Source organism: Aotus nancymaae, unplaced genomic scaffold (assembly GCF_030222135.1).
Source record: "Aotus nancymaae isolate 86718 unplaced genomic scaffold, 86718_ANA_hifiasm-v0.15.2.pri h1tg000131l, whole genome shotgun sequence".
In the NCBI taxonomy this organism is placed as follows: domain Eukaryota; kingdom Metazoa; phylum Chordata; class Mammalia; order Primates; family Aotidae; genus Aotus; species Aotus nancymaae.
In genome coordinates this window covers 5,822,328-5,844,262 of record NW_026988546.1, presented here as the reverse complement: position 1 = coordinate 5,844,262, position 21,935 = coordinate 5,822,328, and the positions used below count along the sequence as shown (strand labels likewise).

The 21,935-nt window shown below is 42.9% G+C and overlaps 1 protein-coding gene across 1 annotated transcript; it reads right to left on the bottom strand.

The window, feature by feature from the left end:
• Positions 1–715: 715 nt before the first annotated feature.
• CNOT11 (CCR4-NOT transcription complex subunit 11) lies at positions 716–18,327 on the bottom strand. The gene is made up of 7 exons (XM_012433836.2): positions 17,735–18,327; positions 13,821–13,985; positions 8,955–9,107; positions 6,451–6,653; positions 4,342–4,544; positions 1,860–1,956; positions 716–1,781 (listed from the first exon to the last, which is right to left on the bottom strand). Exons 1-7 carry the CDS (start codon positions 18,246–18,248, stop codon positions 1,584–1,586), a joined length of 1,533 nt encoding a protein of 510 aa, XP_012289259.1. The 5' UTR covers positions 18,249–18,327; the 3' UTR covers positions 716–1,583.
• Between the last annotated feature and the right edge of the window lie 3,608 nt (positions 18,328–21,935).

Genomic DNA, 21,935 nt, shown 5'->3' with positions numbered 1-21,935 from the left:
GCCACTCTAAAAGTACTTCAATAAGCTATTCTTTTTCCCAATGCTAACATATAAAATGCAGATGCTTGCCTTTAAGCATAGAAAGAAATCATTTGTTGCCATCATTTTGTCTGAAGGCATTCTTCTGATAGATGGGCTTATTATTTTCTCTAAGCAAACATTCTTAAATATTTCTAAGAAAAACTAAGAATTTGTTACAAATCTTTAGTACTGCTCTTCAGTGTTTTAAGATTAGAGCTTTTACTTTACATCTTAAAATCACTAGGCTTGGTTTCCTTTAACTGTTTCAAAGTGTTAGTAATTCCTGTTGAACAGGTTATCTCCCTGTAAATATGCTTTGGAAGTGTCTCAGAAAAAGGAATTTCTCATGATTTCTTTTTTTTTTTTTTTTTTTGAGACGGAGTTTTGCTCGTTACCCAGGCTGGAGTGCAATGGCGCGATCTCGGCTCACCGCAACCTCTGCCTCCTGGGTTCAGGCAATTCTCCTGCCTCAGCCTCCTGAGTAGCTGGGATTACAGGCACGCGCCACTATGCCCAGCTAATTTTTGTATTTTTAGTAGAGACAGGGTTTCACCATGTTGACGAGGATGGTCTCGATCTCTTGACCTCGTGATCCACCCACCTCAGCCTCCCAAAGTGCTGGGATTACAGGCTTGAGCCACCATGCCCGGCTCTCATGATTTCTTAAAGTAAAAAAATATATCAGATAACAGAATTGATAAAAAGAACTTTAATGGAAGGCACTGTTGTCCAAAATTATGTAAGGGGTAAGATCCCACACTGTACCACCCTGCTGTACTTCTCAAACCCACATCTACCACCCAGACAGAAGGGTGCAGACCCCACAGGAAATTACCTCCCAGAACACTGACTGATGTTTTTCCTTAAAAAAAAAAAAGGTCATCTCAAACTAAGAACATCCTAAGAGAAAAAAAAAAAAAAACCATACCAGCTATTACAGCCTATTAACAGAAGCAGCTTTCTACGAGCTCCCAAGTTTATAAGAGGCCCAAGAAATGCATTTATTCTGTTGTGTATTAAGCCTCCATGACAAAGAGAAAGTTTTAAGTAAATCCTTCGTTCATACTGTGCCTCATGAGGAGTTAAGAGCTGTGTCCATAAGCAGGTTCAAGAACCAAACTGCTGTTTGCCTCTTGATGGTTCAGGAACATTCAGCTGCTTTCACCTCAAGGACAGTATCACAAATGCTTAAGAATTTACTCTCAAGTATTTTCAACATTGGAACTTTACGAAAACTGGATTCCTGGTTCATGAGAAGCCTGTATTAATGAAAAATGCATTTTGTTCTTTAGTGCTTAAAAAAAACTACTTTTTTGCAGCAACTTTTTTTGGGATAGACATTCCTCCTATGGATTGTTATCAGCAAGAACCTAAAAGACACGTTTTCTCCAGGCTTATCAAAAATTAATCTCCCAGAAAAAGTCATCCAAAAAAGCAAAACTTTAAGTAGATAAAGTATTGTTTCTATGCATTAGACCAAGCAATTCATTCAGGGTTTTAACGGTGTAAAAACTAAATCACAGTACAGCTGAACAGTGAACAAATGGGATGGTTCTGATGTGTTATTTTGACATTTTGGTCTCAGAAGGTGTTTCCCCGGTATCCAGTGTCTTCAACAACCGGAAAAGACCAGCAGCTTCTCGTATCCTACTGAATTCAATACAGAATGCCTGCACTTCTATAAACAAATCCTGTACGTTAATAATTTTGTTACGGATCAAGGATTGGAGAAACACACACACAAGACGCACCAACCGATTCTGAAAAAGGAAAAAGAATATGTTAGTGTTCTCATTTACCTGGCAGGTATTTATAAAATTTACAAACATTTCTATTACCTGCATATATTTATCCTTAATTTGTTCACAAGTAGAGATGCAATTTGATATGTAAAGGTGAATAAACTCAGGAGGTAGATCAACAGCTGTAGTTAGTCTGTTTCATAAAAGAAAATTTGGGCCATTAATTTAATTTGCTAACATTGAAAAACACTGTTAACCATAAAATACAGAAGTTGCTTTGGTCAAGTGGTAGAATTCTCTGACATGTCCAATTCCCTAGTTTTAAATACACTTGGGCAAGTAAATCTAAGAGCCACACCTACTTATTCATAAATAACACTTTTTTAAATGTCTCTACTTACCATTACATATCGCAATTATTTTTTTGAACCCTGCCCCTGAGTATTCTTAGTTAAATCATAAGTCAGGGTCTGTTATCTGCCAAGCTCCAAGATGTTACAGGTAAGTGCTATGAGAGGGCAGTGTTTCTGACAGGAAGGTGTATGTTTGCTATGTAAACAGTACAATATATAACCAAATACTAACATGAGATGATCCGGGAAAAGCCTTAAAAGGGCAAGTCACCTAAACCTGAGAAAAGAAGGATTCCCGATAACTGAGTAATGTGCATAAAGGTGTGGAATCCGGCATCAGCATGGCATATTCAGGAGCAGTGGGAAAGACCTGGCTGGGAGAAAACCAAACGCATGTGTGGTGGCCCAGAATTGGAATTTCAAGTCATAGTAAAAGCTAAAGCCAGTATTTTCCAAAGGCTTACATGGAATGTTTTAAGGAAAGAGAAATGAGTGGGGTGGCAACAGGAATTCCATGCTCAAAGTATGAATTTCCAAAATATGCTGCCTTTTCTAAACTTATCAGACCTCAAAAGTATTTTCAATAAGGTATGAGGAGGGAGTGCTCCAAGGACACTGCCATGAGCTCCTGCAGTCACTTGAGATCTGTGTGTTGCCAACAAACGTGTTTCATGCCTCAGGATGATGCACTATTGATAGGTGTTGGGGAAAAACACGCAGGACTTTGTCCCTGAATTCCAAGATTCTGAGCAGACAGAATCACATTGATAAAAGTATGTAGTTATTCTACATCTTGGACTCAGGGCCAAATGTCTGTAGAGACAAGAACTGCTACAAGAATATGGTGAAGGGGAAGTGAACACTCAGCGTGGTCAATCCAAAGGACTTGCACAGAACTGGGTTACTTAAACAAGAGTCTTCACTCAGTAGGGGAAAGACTGGAACAAGGAGGGAGAGATGCAGCAGCATGTTTTCAACAAGCAGCTAGCCAGTTGTTAAAAATTAATTTGGAAACCTCACACTTCCTCCCTCTCCTAACCCTAAAAGAACCCTCTCTCCTCCTATGCACATACTTGCACTCCCTAGGCTTCCAGCTGGGCTTCCCCCCACCCCCCAATAGTTGATGAAAAAAGGACACATCCTGTAGTTCAATTTCACATGGATTTTTCAAAAATCTCCAACTTACAAATGAGTGTTCAAAAACTGTGCTCTCACTGAAGTTTAGTCACCTGGCACTCAGAATGGATTTCCTCATATAGGAGGACCATATAATTTATCATCCAAAACAGGACACCACGTGAAAGGCAGCTGAGAATGCAAAGCCTCCACTAGGACTCTCAGGCACACCTGGACTTCTGGCCACCTGTGCACATAAACACCTTAACCCCTCCAGCCCACCTAATCCACAGTTTACCTAAAAGATATTTGTAAGGAAAATATTATAAAATGCAAACACTGTACAGAACACATCAAGAAGGGAAGACGTCCTGCTTTCCTGACAGTCAAGGATGGCAGGCTCAGGAGATCAGGGGTCAGAAAGGCTGGGGAAAGAGCACTAGAAAGTTAGGACAGCATTCCTAGGATTCTCAACTCTTTAGGCCCATATTTTTATACACTTACAGCTGTTAGTGACTAAGAAAAAATATATCTGTATAGGGATAATAAAGAAGATAGGACTATGTATAGGGAAATAAATTTCAGCAATTGGCTGGCACGGTGGCTCACATCTGTAATCTCTGCACTTTGGGAGGCTGAGGCCAACGGATCACTTGAGGTTAGGAGCTCGAGACCAGCCTGACCAATATGGCGAAACCTCGTCTCTACTAAAAATACAAAATTAGCCAAGTGTGGCAGCACACACCTGTAATCCCAGCTACTAGTGAGGCCGAGGCAGGAGAACTGCTTGAACCCAGGGGGCGGAGGTTGCAGTGAGCCAAGATCGTCACTGCACTCTAACCTGGGCGACAGCGCGAGACTCCCTCTCAAAAAAATAAATTTCAGCAATTAAGTTTTATGTACAATTCTACTAACACTAAATAGGTTTGAAATCCTACCCTCAGTTCTTACTAACACATGCTAAATTCACACGTAGTGAATGCTAAGGCTCAGATTATTTCTTTAATGGGTAAATCTTACGCCAATAATATCAAGACAAAAATCTGTTAGTTTTCTTTCCTGGCCATCTATATCTATCCCCACATATTTGATCAAATCTAGAAACTTACCGATTTACAACTTCCATTGAATGTAAAGACATGTCCATATTGACCAGGACGGAGAAATACTCAGTGATCTGGCTTGACTGCATTAATTTCAGCAACATTTCTATAGCGACTAAAGGGTTGTTTTCCACAAGGTCAGGAAGTTTGGCTGGAGTGAGGCCAATATGGTAGACAAGTTTGGGGTCTTTTTCCAACTCACCAAGGAGCTAAATACACCAGATTTTTAAAGAGAGAGGGAGAGAGAAAGAAGGTCTTGAGTCCATTTTTTTTTTCATGTATATGAAATCAGCATTTTATTTAAAAAACCTACAAAACTATCTGCATTGAACCATCTTCATAAATTTCTTCCCTCAAACCCAGGTCTTGACGTTTCTAAATTTACATTTTAATTTTGAAGATACTAAAGTGCAAACACATCCAAGACAGTTTATAAATATGCTAGTGATTCCTCTTCCTGGACATCAAACCAGACTCCATACTGTGGTCAGATACAGTACTGTCTGGTTGTAACAATGACAAGTCATTTGCAGATTTTTTTTTCCTGTCATCTGTTGAAATAAAAAATAATCTTAATGACCATCTAGTTCTCCCAAGCAACAGTCCTGCCTCACCCCACCTAGGTGGAGACCAGAAATACCTGAGAAGGGGGTGGGGTGGGAAGGGTGGGGTGGGAAGGGGGACAGCTGACCTGCTGCAAGGCATCAGTCTACAGAACTTTACAGTTCATCACACCCATACTTTGTAATTTAAACAGGTATCCTCAAAACATTTTTTCCACCAAATAGGCACTTCCTCTTTTAAATGTCCTATGCTTTTTTTTCCCTGTCTACTTGTATGTTCCACAGTGGGATGGTCTCGTGAGGAAAGTGAACTATAAACATTCCTATTCATTATTTCACTTTGAAAATGATACTTTTGGTGGCAAACTTCATTGGAGAGGTCAATTATCTCCTGAAAAGTTCTAACTCAAAAGTGTGCAAACTGGATAAAATTCACCAACCAGCAGAAGGCCTTGCCTTTCCTGAGGGGAGTCATCCAGTCTTGCACTTGGGCAGTGGGGGCTATATTAATCTCAAATCCACCAAGATCACCTGTGCAATGGGGGCTGGTTCCCCTTCCCTGAGCCTTGGTTTCCTCCCTACAGCCTGTCAGTAACTCCACTTTTCCTCAGAAGCATAACCATCAGCTCAGACATAACCATTGTGTAAAGTGTCCCACTGTATACACAGCAGTGACACCGCTCCTTCCCCACCTCTCCCAGAGACAAACTGATCACAAAGTTAGAACACTTTTAGTCAGCAGACTTCTTGCCCACCACAGTAAAATTACCAAAGAGCAGAACAAAGCTTCAGAGACCTAAAAACCTCTGCAACTTCCTACTGCTGCCTCATGGTGACAGGATTAGTTTACTGCTTGTTTATCACTTTCCAAAAAGCAAAAATAAACTCTTGTTAGATTAAAGATAAGAAAATGCTCACAATGGCCAGGCGTGGTGGCTCACGCCTGTAATCCCAGCACTTTGGGAGGCCTGCAGATCACTTGAGGCCAGACCAGCCTGGCCAAAATAGCAAAACCCCATCTCTACTAAAAATACAAAAATTAGCTAGGCATGGTGGCACACGCCTGTAGTCCCAGCTGCTGGGGAGACTGAGTCACGAGAATCACTTAAACCCAGGAGGCAGAGGTTGTAATGAGCTGAGATCGCACCATCAGACTCCACCCTGGGCAACCTAGTGAGACTCTGTCTTAAAAACAAATTTTTTTAGGCTGGGCATGGTGGCTCACGCCTGTAATCCCAGCACTTTGGGAGGCCGAGGCGGGTGGATCATGAGGTCAAGAGATCAAGACCATCCTGGTCAACATGGTGAAACCCCGTCTCTACTAAAAATACAAAAAATTAGCTGGGCATGGTGGCACGTGCCTGTAATCCCAGCTACTCAGGAGGCTGATGCAGGAGAATTGCCTGAACCCAGGAGGTGGAGGTTGTGGTGAGCCGAGATCGTGCTATCCAGCCTGGGTAACAAGAGCGAAACTCCATCTCCAAAAAAAAAAAAAATTTTTTTAAATTAAAAATAAATTTTAAAAAAGAAAATCCTTACAATCAATACACACCTGTGTTTGTTGGGGAGAGGATAAAGGGCTTTTGAAGGCTTTGGCCATTATTCGCTTGATCTCCACACCAGTGCTATTCTTAACACACATCGATTTATCCCACTGGATTGCATGGTCAGGCTCTGTGGGGTTTAGCCAAGCCAGTTCATCCTCACAAATGTGGAGTGGAGGCGGTGGACGAATAAACTCTGGTCGAAAATGGCCTGTAATGAGAGCAGTGATGGTGGCTCCTATCAGGAAGCTAACATCTCTACACATGTCACACATTTCACTTAATAAAGTATGCAAAGTAATCTCTTAATAAAGATGATGTGACAAAACTCTCATACTTCAAAATCAGAAGCAGGAGTGACACAGGAAGTCAGGGTTTCAGTCAGAATGCAAACAAGACAATGAAAGAACACTGTATCAGCATTATGCCATTTTTGGAGCAGTGAGGAAAGCCTAGCCGTGATCCACCCACACTGCACTTGAGCATGAGCACTCAACAGCAAAAGGGCACGACTGCTAAAAGGGCTCAGCCTTTTGATGAAAAAATGAAATACTGTGTGCTCACACATCCTATTCTTAGTTACCACTATTTGTTCAGCTGCCACTATGATTTGTACTAGTTTTATCTTTGCATCTTAATAACTAGAGTAACAAATTACATGGCGATGAAACAGCAGAAGGAAAAGTATGGTTGCCTTTTAATATTTCAACATGAATCTGGAGACCATCACGAATCCTGAAATTCACAAATACCATATTCACATTCATAAAACAATACAAGTACAAAAGGAAAATGAAGTGGCTCAACTCAATTATTTTATAAAACAAGATTCATCCCTTAGGTATAAACCCACTGAAGTAAATGCTGGCTAGGACTTCTGCTGAACCAATTTTGCATCTCACAAGGTTTCCACATAGGGCAGGAGCGGCTTATTCCTATCATGGATCCTAGCCCCTAACAAATTTGAGAGTCTACTGTTGACTTTATAGAAAACATCTATTTTCTGGTTAAAAATCATCACTTTATTTTAAACATCTCCAGTCTCTTCACTTACATATCACCAGGACTAGCATCTGAATCTCCCTTCAACCACTTATAAAAATAAAGTTTTTTTTGTTTTGTTTTTTCTTTTTTTTAAAGGCAGGGTTTCACCATGTTGGTCAGGCTGGTCTTGAACTCCCGACCTCAGGTGATCCGCCCGCCTTGGCCTCCAAAGTGCTTGTATTACAGGTGTGAGCTACCGGCCCAAAAATAAAGTTTTTAAGACTTCATGAGAAATACTACTTATGTGATAAAGAGTGAGTTCCAGCGAGGTGGGGACACCTGGTGTTTGGCTAAACCCACTTATAAGTGATCTGCTTTTCACATCTCTTCCTGGTGACCTATGCAATTTAGAGTTGTGCCCGAGCAAATATTAAATAGAAGCTATTACATGGCATGAACGTTTCAGTCACACCTGTGACTAGCGGAAACTTCAAATATTAAACCTATGTATGCCAAAGATCTACTGTAAACCAAATGGTACAAAAGTCACTGTGTGAATTTCAAATTCATGGTGATACTATATATACTATAATCTGGTAAACATGTTCTTATCCCAAAGCAGAAAACTTCCCTACATAATTCAAAGCATACAGAAGCCCATAAAATAGATGCCAGGCAGAGTGCTACATGCCTGTAATTTCAACTATGCAGGAGTCTGAGGTGGAAGAATCCCCTAAGCCTCAGGGGTTTGAGTCCAGCCTGGGTATCATAGCAAGACTCCATCCCTTAAACAAAGAAATCCCCCAGAAATGCAGCAATATTATTTCAAATTCTACAAGCATTTTCTTTGAAATAAAGTAAATTAGGCGCTACAAGAAAATCTTTAAAATGGAAAAGGCAATGATAGCGATAAGATTCCTTAAGAGGTATAAAACAAAAAGATAATGAGCTGCTACAAAAACAGACTCATTTCAGTAAAATCAGAATCTGAATCTTTTTTTATTTTCCTTTTTGAGACAGAATTTCACTCCACCCAGGCTGGAGTGCAGTGGCGCGATCTCAGCTCATTGCAACCTCTGCCTCCCAGTTTCCAGCAATTCTCCTGCCTCAGCCTCCCGAGCAGCTGGGACTACAGGCGTGTGCCACTACACCCAGCTAATTTTTGTTTTTTTAGTAGAGACGGGGTTTCACCATGTTGGCCAGGCTAGTCTCAAACTCCTGACCTCAAGTGATCCACCTGCCTTGGCCTCCCAAAATGCTGGGATTACAGGTGTGAGCCACTGCGCCCCGCCTGTATCTTAAGGTATGCGTAAGATGGACATACAACAAACAACTTGGTGTGCACTTTTCTTAAAGAAGAAACTAATTGCCACTGAACATCTCTACTATGTTCTAGACACTCACTACACTAGAAAGGTTCACACTAAATTACAATTTAAGTCATAACAAAAATAAGATGATGTCTCAAAAAACCGAAAAGTCCTAGAGGATGCTGACAGACTAAAACCAAGAGTATAAATTAACCTACTTTCAATAGGTGGCTTTGGTCCGCTGACTAAAGCTTCTGTGATCTGAGAGGCAACTGAGCTGTCAAATCCAGAATTAGAAGAATCTGGGTCTGGGTCACTGAGAATGCTGGGGAAGCTCGCTTTGCTTTGTGTTGGCAATTCGGACTGGCGTTCTGGAAAAGGTTAAAATAGGAGACATTTTAAAATTATTGACACCATGAGGAGAGTGAAAAGACAAGCTACCAACTGAGATAAGCTATCTGTAACGCAGAAAAACAAAGGGCCAGATTCACAGAGACAGAAAATGTGTGTGTGTCTGTACGTACAGCAGGTCCTCACTTAATGTCATTGAAAGGTTCTTGAAAACTGCCACTAAATTAAACGACATATAACAAAACAATTTTTTTCATCAATGTTATAATAAAACAATATTAATGAAAGTGTTATTTGAGGACCTGCTATACATCACTTCACTTAAATCTGCAGTTTCCAAAAACCTATCAGTGATGTTAAGTGAGGACTTACTGTACATATATTTTTAAATCAATTAAAAAAAAATAAAGAACCCAACACAAAAAAATGGACTAATAACTTTAATAAGGATTTTATTTAAAAATCTTGAATGGCCAAAAAAATCTGAAAAGATGATTAATCCCATTAGGAACTAGGGTAAATCGAGTTAAAACACAAGATACAAGGCCGGGCGCGGTGGCTCACGCCTATAATCCCAGCACTTTGGGAGGCCAAGACGGGTGGATCACGAGGTCAAGAGATCGAGACCATCCTGGTCAACATGGTGAAACCCCGTCTCTACTAAAAATACAAAAATTAGCTGGGCATGGTGGCGCACGCCTGTAGTCCCAGCTACTCGGGAGGCTGAGGCAGGAGAATTGCTTGAACCCAGGAGGCAGAGGTTGTGGTGAGCCAAGATCGCGCCACTGCACTCCAGCCTGGGTAACAAGAGCGAAACTCCGTCTCAAAAAAAAAAAAAAACACAAGATACTGTAACATACCCACTAGACTGGCAAAAATGTATAAACTTGACATTATCAAATGCTGAAGAGGATGTAAAGTAACTTGCACACTGCTATAGGAATGAAAACTGGCACAGCAAGTTTGGCAAACAATTTGACGTTTCCTTATCAAGTTTTATATGTGCCTTTCTTTCCATCTAGGAGGCACACTTTTCACACGTGCCCCAGAATAATGTGCAAGAATGTTCACAGCAGTATTATGTCCATCAATGGCAGAATGGATACAGGACTTGGTACTCCACAGTGTGAAGGTACCACAGCAGCAATGAAGGGCGGCCACCACAGTTACATGCCATCAGCATGGACTCATCTCTCAAATAACCCCCAATAGAAGGAAAGCACAAAAGAATGCAGCACAATTCCACATAAAGTTCAAGGGCATGCAAAGTGAAACTATAGGCAGGCACAGGAGGGAAGCAATTAGGATCATTGGCACAAAAATCTGGTTAGTGATGAGGCAGCTATTGGGAGAAACACATAGGTAGCCTCTAGGCCATGAAAAGATTCTTTTTCTTAACTTGGATGGCAAGTTGCTCCAGGTTCCCTTAATTATAATTCCTTTAAAAAGTGAATGCATGTTTTCTTTCAGATTGTGTAATTTTAAAAACACAGGGGACTAAATTCCTGACTAAAGAACTATACAAATCAATAAAAGACAATCAATCCAATGGAAAAATGGCCAGAGACAGATGCCTTAGACACACAGCATCTTTTCTCATTCACTTAACAGAAATGCTCACTAAAATTATCCTATAATGCCATTTTTAAAAATCTCAGATTGTTGAAGTACAAAGAGTTAGATAACATACAATCAACCAAAATGTAGAAAGAAAAAAAAAGAGTTAAATTGGCCAGTTGCCTTACTAGTAAACTAGTAAGTGGTAGGTGTTTGTCAGGAATAAATCATAAAGGAAAACAAAACCTCTGAAATGAACACTGTCACTGTTAAGGTAAAACTCCACCCCTTGTCATCTATCTGTGTTTAACTTGTCTGCTTGTTCTTTTCAAGTTAAGAAAACACCAACTGCATCATCCAAAAATACACCTTTGGTCCACAGATGCCACTGTAAGACATTTGAATTTTAGGCCTCCAGAGAGATCTGGGTGGCTAGCTCCAGAGTGGAGAGGCGTGCTTGCTTTTTCTTTACACTTGTGAAGAGGAATGGATTCGGACATCTGCAATCTGGGTAGAGGACAGCAAGCAGCAAGCTTAGCCATTTGGCCACATTTCTCAGCCCTTACTCTAGGCATGTGATCCTTCCTGCACGTTAATATATTTCACAACTTTCTCACAGCTGACTCAAGGCATACCAAGTTGAAAGGAGGGTCAGACGTGATTCTTACTTCATTATTATAAATAAATACTATTTAAATACTATAAATAAATATTATAAATACTAAGCTAGAACCATCAGAATACATCACTTCTGTATCCAGTTTTCAAAGTATCTTTGGTGTTTGTCAGGAATAAATAAAAGTAATCATTTCATTTCTATTAAATTATATCTGGCACTCTTGGGCAATAAGTACTTTTGTTCTTATTAGTACAACCTTAAAAGTCTTAAAAAGATTTCTTTTAGTTTCAGAAAATAACCACTGTTACATTGCTCTTGTTCTGCTTTTGTGACAGGGTCTTACTCTGTTGCCCAGGCTAGAGTGCAGTGGTGCAATCACGGCTCATTGTGGCCTTGACCTCCCAAGATCAAGCGATCCTCTTATGTCAGCCTCCTGAGTAGCTGGGACCACACCTGCTCACACCAAACTAATTTTTTTAAGTTACTTTTGTAGAGACAGGGTCTCCCTATGTTGCCCAGGCTGGCTGTAAACTCCCGGGCCCAAGTGATTCTCATGCCTCGGCCTCCCAGACTGCTGGGATTACAAGAATGTGCCATGGTGCCTGGCCCCATGGTTATACTGTTAATACACAATACTTTAAAGGTTCACAATGTTCCAAAGGAAAAGCTGTGGTTTCTTTTTTCTGTTTTTGTTTTGTTTAGGAAAAGCTGTTTATCGCATCATGTCAACTTATAGCAAAGCCAAATGTCACAGTTGTATGACATCTAAGAAGGATGGGGCACTGTCAAAATTAATACTTGAGCTTACTTAATTACAAAGTTAAGGGTTCACAAACCCAGCTACACATTAGTTTCCCTACTGAGTTGCTCTCAAGTGAGAAGATGAATGCTTATAGCAGGCAAGCCCAAAGTGCCTCCTCTACTCCTTCGGAACTCAGAGAGCCTCTCTCTGACCACCAGTTCTCCTTCTATTACTTTCTGTCAGAACACACTGTTTACTTCAAGAGCACTCATTAATTTGCTTACATGTTTAACACAGAATGTACCAGAACAATCCTGAACAAGAAGAAACCTGAAAGTCTCATACCCCCCGATTTCAAAACTTGGTACAAAGCTACAGTAATTAAAACAGTGTGGTACTAGCCGAAAGACAGACACAGACGAATGGAATAGAAAGCCCAGAAATAAACCCTTGCATATATGGGCAAATGATTTTCAACAAAGATGCCAAGAGAACATTGTTTTGGCTATTCAGGGTCCCTTGAGACAGGTCTCAAGCTATCGTGCAGGCTGGAGTGCAGTGGCACAATCACAGCTCATTGCAGCCTGCATCTCCCAAGATCAAGTGATCCTCCCACTTAGGCCTCACAAGTAGTTGAGACCACAAGCATGCACCACCACGCCCAGCTAAGTTTTTAATTATATGTGGAGACAAAGTCTCCCTGTGTTGCCCAGGCTAGTCTTGAACTCCTGCCCTCAAACAATCTTTCCACTTTGGCCTCTCCCAAAGATTGCAGGTATGAGCTACTATGTCAACCTTTCTTCAATTTAAAGATGGATTTTTCTGTTGTTTAAGACAAAGCCTCGCTCTGTCGCCCAGGCTGAAGTGCAGTGGCGCAATCTCGGCTCATTGCAACCTCTGCCTCCCGGATCAAGTGATTCTCGTGCCTCAGCCTCCCAATTACAGATATGAGCCACTGTGACCAGCAGGATTTTTCTATTTCTGCAAAAAACACTTGGAATTTTGACAGGAATTGCAGCAAATCTGTTTATTGTTTTGGGTAGTATTGACCTATTAAAAAATATTAAGTCTTCCAATGAGAACTTTAAAAAAAAACACTAAATTTTATCCAGCTTTCTTCTAAAACAGGAAGAGCAATCAATTCAAGTGAAAACCCCAAATGAATTTACATGCTATTAGCACCCAAAAATAAAACTTCCACTTATTTATTTTTGAAATGGAGTCTCACTGTAGCCCAGGCTGGAGTACAGTGGTGTATTCTCAGCTCACTGCAACCTTCGCCTCCCAAGTTCAAGCGATTCTCCTACCTCAGCATCCCGAGTAGCTGGGATTACAGGTGTGCACCACCCATGCCCGGCTAATTTTTGTATTTTTAGTAGAGACAGGGTTTCACCATGCTGGCCAGGCTAGTCTCGAACTCCTGACCTCAAACAATCTCCCTGCCTTGGCCTCCCAAAGTTCTGGGAGTACAGGTGTGAGGCACAGTGCCCAGCCAAGACTTCCATTTAAGATCCAGTATTAGGGGAGTTGGGGAAAGATAGCATGGGGAGAAATATCACATATAGGTGAAGGGGAGGAAGGTAGCAAATCACACTGCCACGTATGCAGCTATGCAACAATCTTGCATGTTCTTCACATGTACCCCAAAACCTAAAATGCAATAAAAAAAAAAAATCCAGTATTAAAACTACTTTTTGAAATGGACAATACTAACCTTTTAGCAGTTATAAAAACCATAATTTTAAGTAGAGTCCTAAACAAAAGAGGCCTAAATATTGTCACACAGGAATGCCCAAACCACTGATTCCTCCTTACCGGCCAAGGCTAACTGAAGCCCACTAATGTCCACAGACTGGCCCATGTTTCCAACATCCATCAGCGCAATCTGGCGAGGTGTCTTTTTGAAGAGTTCCCGTGGGGGTGCCAGCATCAGCTGGGAAAGAAAAAACTTTTCTGGTGGAGTTATAGGAGGTAAAAATCCTGCAAACAAAAATGTATAACAGTTTCTCCAATGGTTACTTTTAAAAATCAACTTGAATCTGGTAAAATCAGTACTTGCTACTTGCCACTTTAAGCCATATATTTTTAAGAGCTAAATTATAATTAGGTTTCAGTTAACCAAATATATACATTTATGAACTATGTAATTAAATATGTCATTTGAAATTCTATGATCTGTGTCCCTACCAATGAAACTTAAAGGGTTTTTTGTTTTGGTTTTGTGTGTTTTTGTTGTTTTTTTTTTGAGACAGAGTCTCCTTCTGTCACCCAGACTAGAGTGCAGTGGCAAAATCTTGGCTCACCTAGGTTCAAGCTATTCTCTTGCTTGAGCCTCCCAAGTAGCTGGAACTACAGGTGCACACCACCACGCCCAGCTCATTTTTTGTGTTTTTAATAGAGACAGGATTTCACTGTGTTAGCCAGGATGGTCTCAATTTCCTGACCTCATGATCCATCTGCCTCAGCCTCCCAAAGTGCTGGGATTACAGGCATGAGCCGCTGCACCTGGCCGAAACTTAAGGTTTTTGTACCTGTTAATTGTAAGAGTTAAAGAAAGAGAAAAGAAACATAAAATGCAGCTTGGCAGACAAAGATAGGTTTTCTTTAGTTAAAACCTGAGAGGGGCTCTTGGTTAATGTTTTAATTCAAGAAAATCTGCCTCTGTTTCGTGTTTCTTTCCTCTTTAATTCTTACATTAATAACTTCATTTTCTAAAGTGGCTCAATTCCTGTAAAGGCTAAAGCTTATATATGCAAGCAAAAATAGATAACACTATAGTGCTTGGAAATGCTTTCCTTTCTTCTCTGTTTCCACTGTGCAGAAGTTGAATAAATAGAAGAGCAACCAGCAGCAATGCAAATACACTTCACATACCTGATTCAACACACAGTGCAGCTACACATTCCTGCAAAGCTGAATGTTCCTTCCCTTTAGTCCATATTCAATTGCTCATCAAGCCTCATCTCTCCCACTGCAGCAGTGTCACCAGGCTGCATTCCCTCAGCTCCAGTCCCCACGCCTCTCTTGTCTGGACTACTTTTGCCCCCTCTACTGACTTCCCCAGCTCCCAGTTGTGACCCCTGCCCACCCACCACCCACAGGCCACACTACCTCTCACCATTTAGTTATATCTCTAGAGTACAAATCTGATCACATTACTTAACCTTTTCACATAGAATTAAACCCAAATTTCTGTATCATTAGAAGACCCTTCATAATCTGGTCCCAACGCACCTTCCTAATCTCACTTCTTGACCATCTCTCCCATCCACGTACCCTACACCCTAGTTGCACAAAATTCCTCAACTTCTACATTCAGTATTTTGTTGTTGTTGTTGTTGTTTCTGAGGCAGAGTCTCACTCTGTTCCCCAGGCTGAAGTGCAGTGGTGAGATCTCAGCTCACTGCAGTCTCCGCCCTCCAAGTTCAAGCAATTCTCCTGCCTCAGACTTCTGAGTAGCTGGGATTACAGGAGTGCACCATCACACTGGGCTAATTTTTGTATTTCTGGTAGAGACGGAGTTTCGTCATGTTGGCCAGGCTGGTCTCAAACTCCTGGCCTCAAATGATTTGCCCACCTCGGCCTCCCAAAGTACAAGTGCTGGGATTGCAGGCATGAGCCACCGCACCAGGCCTTACACCCAATTCTTTAGTAATACGTGGCAGAGCCACTCCTGCCCTCCCACCCACATCCCTAATCAATATCCAGCAAAAATGTCACTCCTTTTGAGAATTTATCTGGCTCCATAGGTGGTCATTCCTTCCTCTGTACATTACACAGTCGCAGCCCTGCCTCTGTTCAGAATCATCGGAAAAGCATTCTGAAGACATACCCACTAAATGTCTTACCCTAAACATACATCAGCAGCAGCAGCTCTGGGAGTGGAGTGTTGACACTGATATTTTCTCTTCTGTGTTATCTATACAGCATCCCTATCTACTTTAATAATGGCAGTGATCATAGTGGGTAACACTCACATGTAACTGTATTCTTTGTAATAACTCTACCAGCTGAGAATTGTTACTATTTGCGTTTTACAGATGAGGAATCTGCGGCACAAAAGAGTTAAATATAGTCCATCCATGGATTCTTTCTCTGGCAACTGCCATCCCACCCATGGCAAATCTGTATCTACAATGCAGTCTATGAACTAGGTGTGGGTTTAGATTCACTGCATATGAGAATGACATTATGTAAGTCACGGCTCGTTTGCCTCACCTGTTCTTCAGAATTCAAAGGACCCTCTGACCTAAATCCCACAGTGCCCCAATCCTCTAATACAAGCACCCCAGGGTGGTGGTTGTCTCTGTGTGCATGTTTAGAGGCAGGGTCTCGCTGTTACCCAGTGGTGTGATCCTAACTCACTGCAGTCTTAAACTACTAGGCTCAAGTGATCTTCCTGCTTCAACCTCCTGAGCAGCTGAGACTACAAGTGTGAGCCACCCCATGCCCAGCAAATTTTTTTTTAATTTTTTGTAAAGACATGATCTTGCTATGTTGCCCAAGATGGTTTCAAACTCCTGGCCTCAAGCAATTCCCACCCTCATCCCTCACCACCTCGGACTCCAAAAGTGTTGGGATTACAGGCGTGAGCCACCTTGCCAGGCCTGGGTGGCGAGTTTTGGCCACAAACTTGTGTCACATTCACTTTTCTGGGCAGTCACAAGCTTCTTAAAAGCAGGTTAAGTACCTGTACCCTAAGGGCATCTCAGGCCAATACAAAGGGTTGCCCTTCTTAGATATGGGCACTACTGGACACTAATCAGAAGATTGTGATGTGGTGCCAGGCAGGAACACTAACTAGAAATGCAGAAGCCTTCTGTACTATAAAAACAAACTCCTGGTATTACCTCAAAATCTGCTGCCTTAACCTTGACTCGCTGAATAGCAGGCCCTACCTAATACTGGTTATGGAATGTAAGATCAAGCTGTTTCCTAATCTCTATCCGTTTCCTCCACTACACTGGTCCCTAAATCCTTCAGGTCCCCTTGTCACCAAGCCATTTTTCTTGTTTTCTGACTGCAAGTCTTCTCCCAAAGCAAATCCACATAAAGGATCCCCAGCTTGAGCTTAAAAACAACAACAAAATGCAGCCTTGTAGCTAACCTACTAGTTTGGTCTCACCAACGCCACACAATGGTAAATACATTTTATGTAATGTACACCATGTATGCACTTTACATAATGTCCAGTAAATCATGTGCTTTTTAACCGCAAGACCATCAATTTGAGGCTTTCTATCCTCTGCCCCCAACACTAACAGGCTAAGGACGGCGGCTGCTAAGTCTTTTATGGGGTTTCATGTACATTTCCGCCCAACAACTTCTTCAGCTTCTTAATACTGACTTCTACGTTCTCCTTTGAGACTGAAAACCGGGGATAGATGCAGTCTTATCATTGGGTTTTAACTTCACACACCACAGATGGGCTTTCAAGAACGAATCGTATTTGGGACACTAAACATGTCAAGACCTACACTGAGCTGTATGATGTGATGGCGAGTACAAAGAAATCATTTTCGGTGTCACGAACCTGCAATTAAGCTACCACCTCTCCATTCTTTAGAGTTAAGGCCGGTGTGGCCGGAGGGAATGAGGAGCGTGGGGACGCTGAGGGAGACGGAAAAAGGGGAGAGTTAATTTCTCTTGCAGGTGAGTTCCCAGCAACGCAGGTGGAAAGCTGCGGAATCTAACGCTATCCACACGGCACAGCTGGCTTCAGGAGGTACCTGAGAGCGGAGGGCGGTCCGGCTCCTGGCCGCCGCGAGCTGGCGGCGAGGGGTTGAGAAGGTGCGCGAAGCTGGCGGCGAAGGGGTTGGCGGCCAGCGGCTCGGTGCGGTACATCTCCCAGAGCAGGTAGAGCGCCGTGAGGCGCTGCGCCGCGCTGGGCAGCAGGTCGGGCTGCTGGAGCAGCATGACGAGCACCGAGCCCAGGCGGAAGTGGTCGGCCTTGCTGAAGTAGTGGTGGAAGGCGGTGGACAGGCCCTCAAAGGTGCTGCCGCCGCCCGCCTCCTCCGAGATGATGCTCAGCAGACTCGAGAGCTCCTTCGGGGTCAAGCTCATCCTGCCCGCGGGGCCCCCAGGGCTTCCCCTCCCGGACCCGGGGCCGCTTGCTCCGCCTCTGCCGCCGCTGGAGCCCCCGAAGCTGCTCCTGGACGCCGACCCTGCCGCTTCCTGGGACCCTCTCTGCTCGGCGGCGGTGAGAAGCCGGCCAGACGCCGTGCTCGCCCCTCCGCCGGGCATCAACCTTGCTCTCCTTCCCCGCTTCCCGGCCCGAGGGGCCCTGGCGCCGGTTGGCTCCGTCCCCGCGGCCGTAAAGCGCGCTGTTACACGACAGCGTCGCAAACAAAACACGTCGGGGAAACCAGACCGCCGCGGAGAGGGCCAGCGCCCTGCTAAAGCGAGGCTGATGGAGCGAAGCCAGGGACAGCTTGTGGAGACGCGGGGTAGGCGGGGCGAATTGGCCGGAAGCGGGGGCGGGAGTGGGGGCGGGGGCGGGGCCTGGGAGTGGAGAGGCGTGGAGAGGAGTGGAGGGGCGGGGCGAGGTCCGGCGGGCAGTGTTCAGGGCTGACCTGGCTGAGGTCCCGCGGAGGGACTGCCCGAGGCCCGCGGGCTTCTGCGCAGCTGCGAGGGAAAGCCGCCGTTTGGCGGTCCCCAGGGCAGGAACTGGTGCCACACGGTCCCAGTAAATGCTCTCTACGTTATTATTTGGAAAAATGCACCTAAGATGCTAATATTTTCTTAATATAATATCCGTAACTATTCGTCGTAAAAATATGTAAATCTAGGTCCGGCGCGGTGGCGCGTGCCTGTAATCCCAGCACTCTTCAGAGTCCGAGGTGGGAGGGTTGGTAGAGCCTCGGAGAGTCCGAGGTTGCAGTGAGCTGTGATCACCACTGTACTCCAGCTCGGGCGACAGGCGAGACTCTTGTCTCAGAAACATTTTTTTTTTTAATATAGTAAATGACACACATTTCTCATAACCACAGTTAATTTCTAGTCTTATGCTCTTTTTTTTTGCAGAAATGGAATCATACTGCACTATGAGCTTTTTTGTATTTGGTTTTTTCTCTTAACACGATTTCGAGAACATGTCTCCAATTAATATTCATTTACAAAATCGTTTTCTGTGCCACGTCTTACTTAGACTGCCCTAGGGCGCTTATCCTGGGCACTAGCTGTGCATTAGAAACCCACGGGTAGAGGTTACAAATTCCTGGTCCCACCCCCAGAGATGATAATTAAGATATTAATAAACCCCACCTCTTCAGGTGAGTCTCATGTGCAGTCTGGGCTGAGAACCATCAGGTGGCATTTCCCAGACATGCCCGGTCCCTAAACCAACAGAAATGTGCATGTATTTCGCCAGTGATTACCACCATCGATTCCAGTCCGCGCTGAACCATGTCAGCACTCAAGAATTATCTAGTTAAGTGCCACCTCAATTCTTTTTTAAAAGGTATTTTTATTTTATTTATTTTGGGGGAGAAATATATATTTTTTAAAAATTTTTGCATCTTTTTAAAACATTTCAATAGTTTGGGGGGTACAGGTGGTTTTTGTTTACATGGATAAGTTTTTGTTTGTTTTTAATTAAGAAGATAAAGGATAAATAAATGACTACTCCATAGGCAGAGCAGCCTACATGGATAAGTTCTTAGTGGTAACTTCTGAGTTTGGTGCGCCCATTACTAGAGCAGTGTACTTTGTACCCAATTGTAGTCTTTTATCCCTCACCCCTGCCCCCACATTTCCCCTGCTCCTGCCCCTGTGTCCTCAAAGTCCATTATAACATTCTTATGTCTTTGTAGTCTTTGTATCCTCATAACTTAGCTCCCACTTATAGGTGAGAAGTGTAATATTTGGTTTGCCACCTGAATTCTCAAGAAAAATTTAAAAAAGAGAAATTGCCAGGTCAACAGATGTGATGTCTACTGAATTTTAAAGGCCTCTATGGCTACGCGCAGCGGCTCACGCCTGTAATCCCGGCACTTCTGGAGGCCGAGGTGAGAGTGTCATGAGGTCAAGAGATCAAGACCATCCTAGCCAACAGAGTGAAACCCCATCTCTACTAAAAATACAAAAATTAGCTGGGCGTGGTGGTGTGCACCTGTAGTCCCGGCTACTCGGGAGGCTGAGGCAAGAGAATCGCTTGAACCGGGGAGGTGGAGGTTGCAGTGAGCCGAGATCGCACCACTGCACTCCAGACTGGTGACAGAGCAAGACTCTGTCTCAAAAAAATTAATTAATTAATTAAAATAAATAAATAAAGACTTCTTCAATTTACTGCTAAATTGAACTTTTAGAAAGATCCTGCCAATTAACGTTCCTAACAGCAGCAGATATAATGTGGTAACTTGGGAAACTGATTCAAATTAGCTCGAAAATAATCTCATTAATTTGTTATTATAGGAGCTGGGCACGGTGGCTCACACCCGTAATCCCAGCACTTTGGGAGGCTGAGGCAGGCAGGCTTTTGAGGCTAGGCGTTCAAGACCAGCCTGGCCATGGTGAAAGCCCATCTCTACTAAAAATAGAAAACTTAGTTGGGCATGGTAGCTACTTGGGAGGATGAGGCAGAAGAATGGCTTGAACCTGGGAGGCGGAGGTTGCAGTGAGCCGAGATCACACCTCTGTACCTCAGCCTGGGCAACAGAGGGAGACTATTGCAAAAAAAAAAAAATTATATTTTTTATTATAATAAACTTCATTTTGTGCAAGCCATTTTACATTGGGTGGTCTATGGGTCTATTTGTTATAGTAATTTTCCTGCAGCGCTAATACTGTTTAATAGTACTAATTATACCAATTGCCAGTTATTAATGTAGTATTAATGTAATAATACCAGTTGCCAGGATTAATGTACTAATACTGTGTGGGTTTTTTCTAAGATGTTTCAAAAATATTTGAAAAGTATATTTTATCTGAAAAAAAAAATATGCGAGGCCAAGGCAGGTGGATCACTTGAGGTCAGAGTTCGAGACCAGCCTGTACTAAAAATACAAAAATTAGCTGGGTGTGGTGGCACATGCCTGTAATCCCAGCTACTCGGGAGCCTGAGGCAGGAGAATTGCTTGAACCTGGGAGGTGGAGATTGCGGTGAGCCGAGATTGTGCCACTGCACTCCAGCCTGGGCGACAGAGCAAGACTCCATCTCAAAACAACAACAACAAAAAACAAAAACAGATTCTGTTTTGAGCACCTATGGCACAAAATAGGTTCGCAAAACAGAATTTGTTTTTGCTGAAAGTCAGTGAACTAAAGAAATCAGGTCCTGCCCTGATAATGCTCAGAGGAGCATGGTGGCCTCTTGGAAACTGCTGGAGAATCAGCTCATCCTGGTCACTGAGTATACCACATAATCAAAACATCCCACGGCAATTGTTTCTCAAATGGATCACATTTGAGTGTTTAGACCGAGTGTATAGAGCAATTTAATTTTGTTCCGTTTAGACCAAGTGTATAGAAGAATTTAATTTTGTTATTATAACTATATTATGCTCTAATACAATAGAAATAGCAAGAGCAGGCTGGGCATAGTGGCTTACACCTATAATCCCAGTGCTTGGGAGGCCAAGGTGGGAGGATGGTTCCAGGCTAAGTATTTGAAATCAGCCTGGGCAATGTAAGGAGACCCTCTTTCTACAAAAAATAATTAGCTGGGCATGGTGGTGTGCATCTGTGGTCCCAGCTACTCAGGAAGCTGAAGCAGGAGGAGCTCTTGAGTCTAGGAGGTTGAGGCTGCAGTGAGCCCTAATTTGCACCTCTGCACTCCAGCCTGGGCTAGAGAGGAAGACCCTAGCTCAAAAAAAAAAAAAAAAAAAAAGCAAGAGCCAATGAGGCATAGAGAAGTATTTGCCCTATACAAAGTGACCTCTGATTGCTAGCCGTTTTTGTTTGTTTGTTTGTTTTTGAGATGGAGTCTCGCTC

Coding starts and splice junctions, on each gene's coding strand:
- CNOT11 (XM_012433836.2), bottom strand. CDS start 18,248: ATGCCCGGCGGAGGGGCGAGCACGGCGTCTGGCCGGCTTCTCACCGCC. Junction 13,986..17,734: donor GGACCGCCCTCCGCTCTCAG/GTACCTCCTGAA, acceptor TTTTGTTTGCAG/GATTTTTACCTCCTATAACT. Junction 9,108..13,820: donor GCTTCAGTTAGCCTTGGCCG/GTAAGGAGGAAT, acceptor AACCTTTTCCAG/AACGCCAGTCCGAATTGCCA.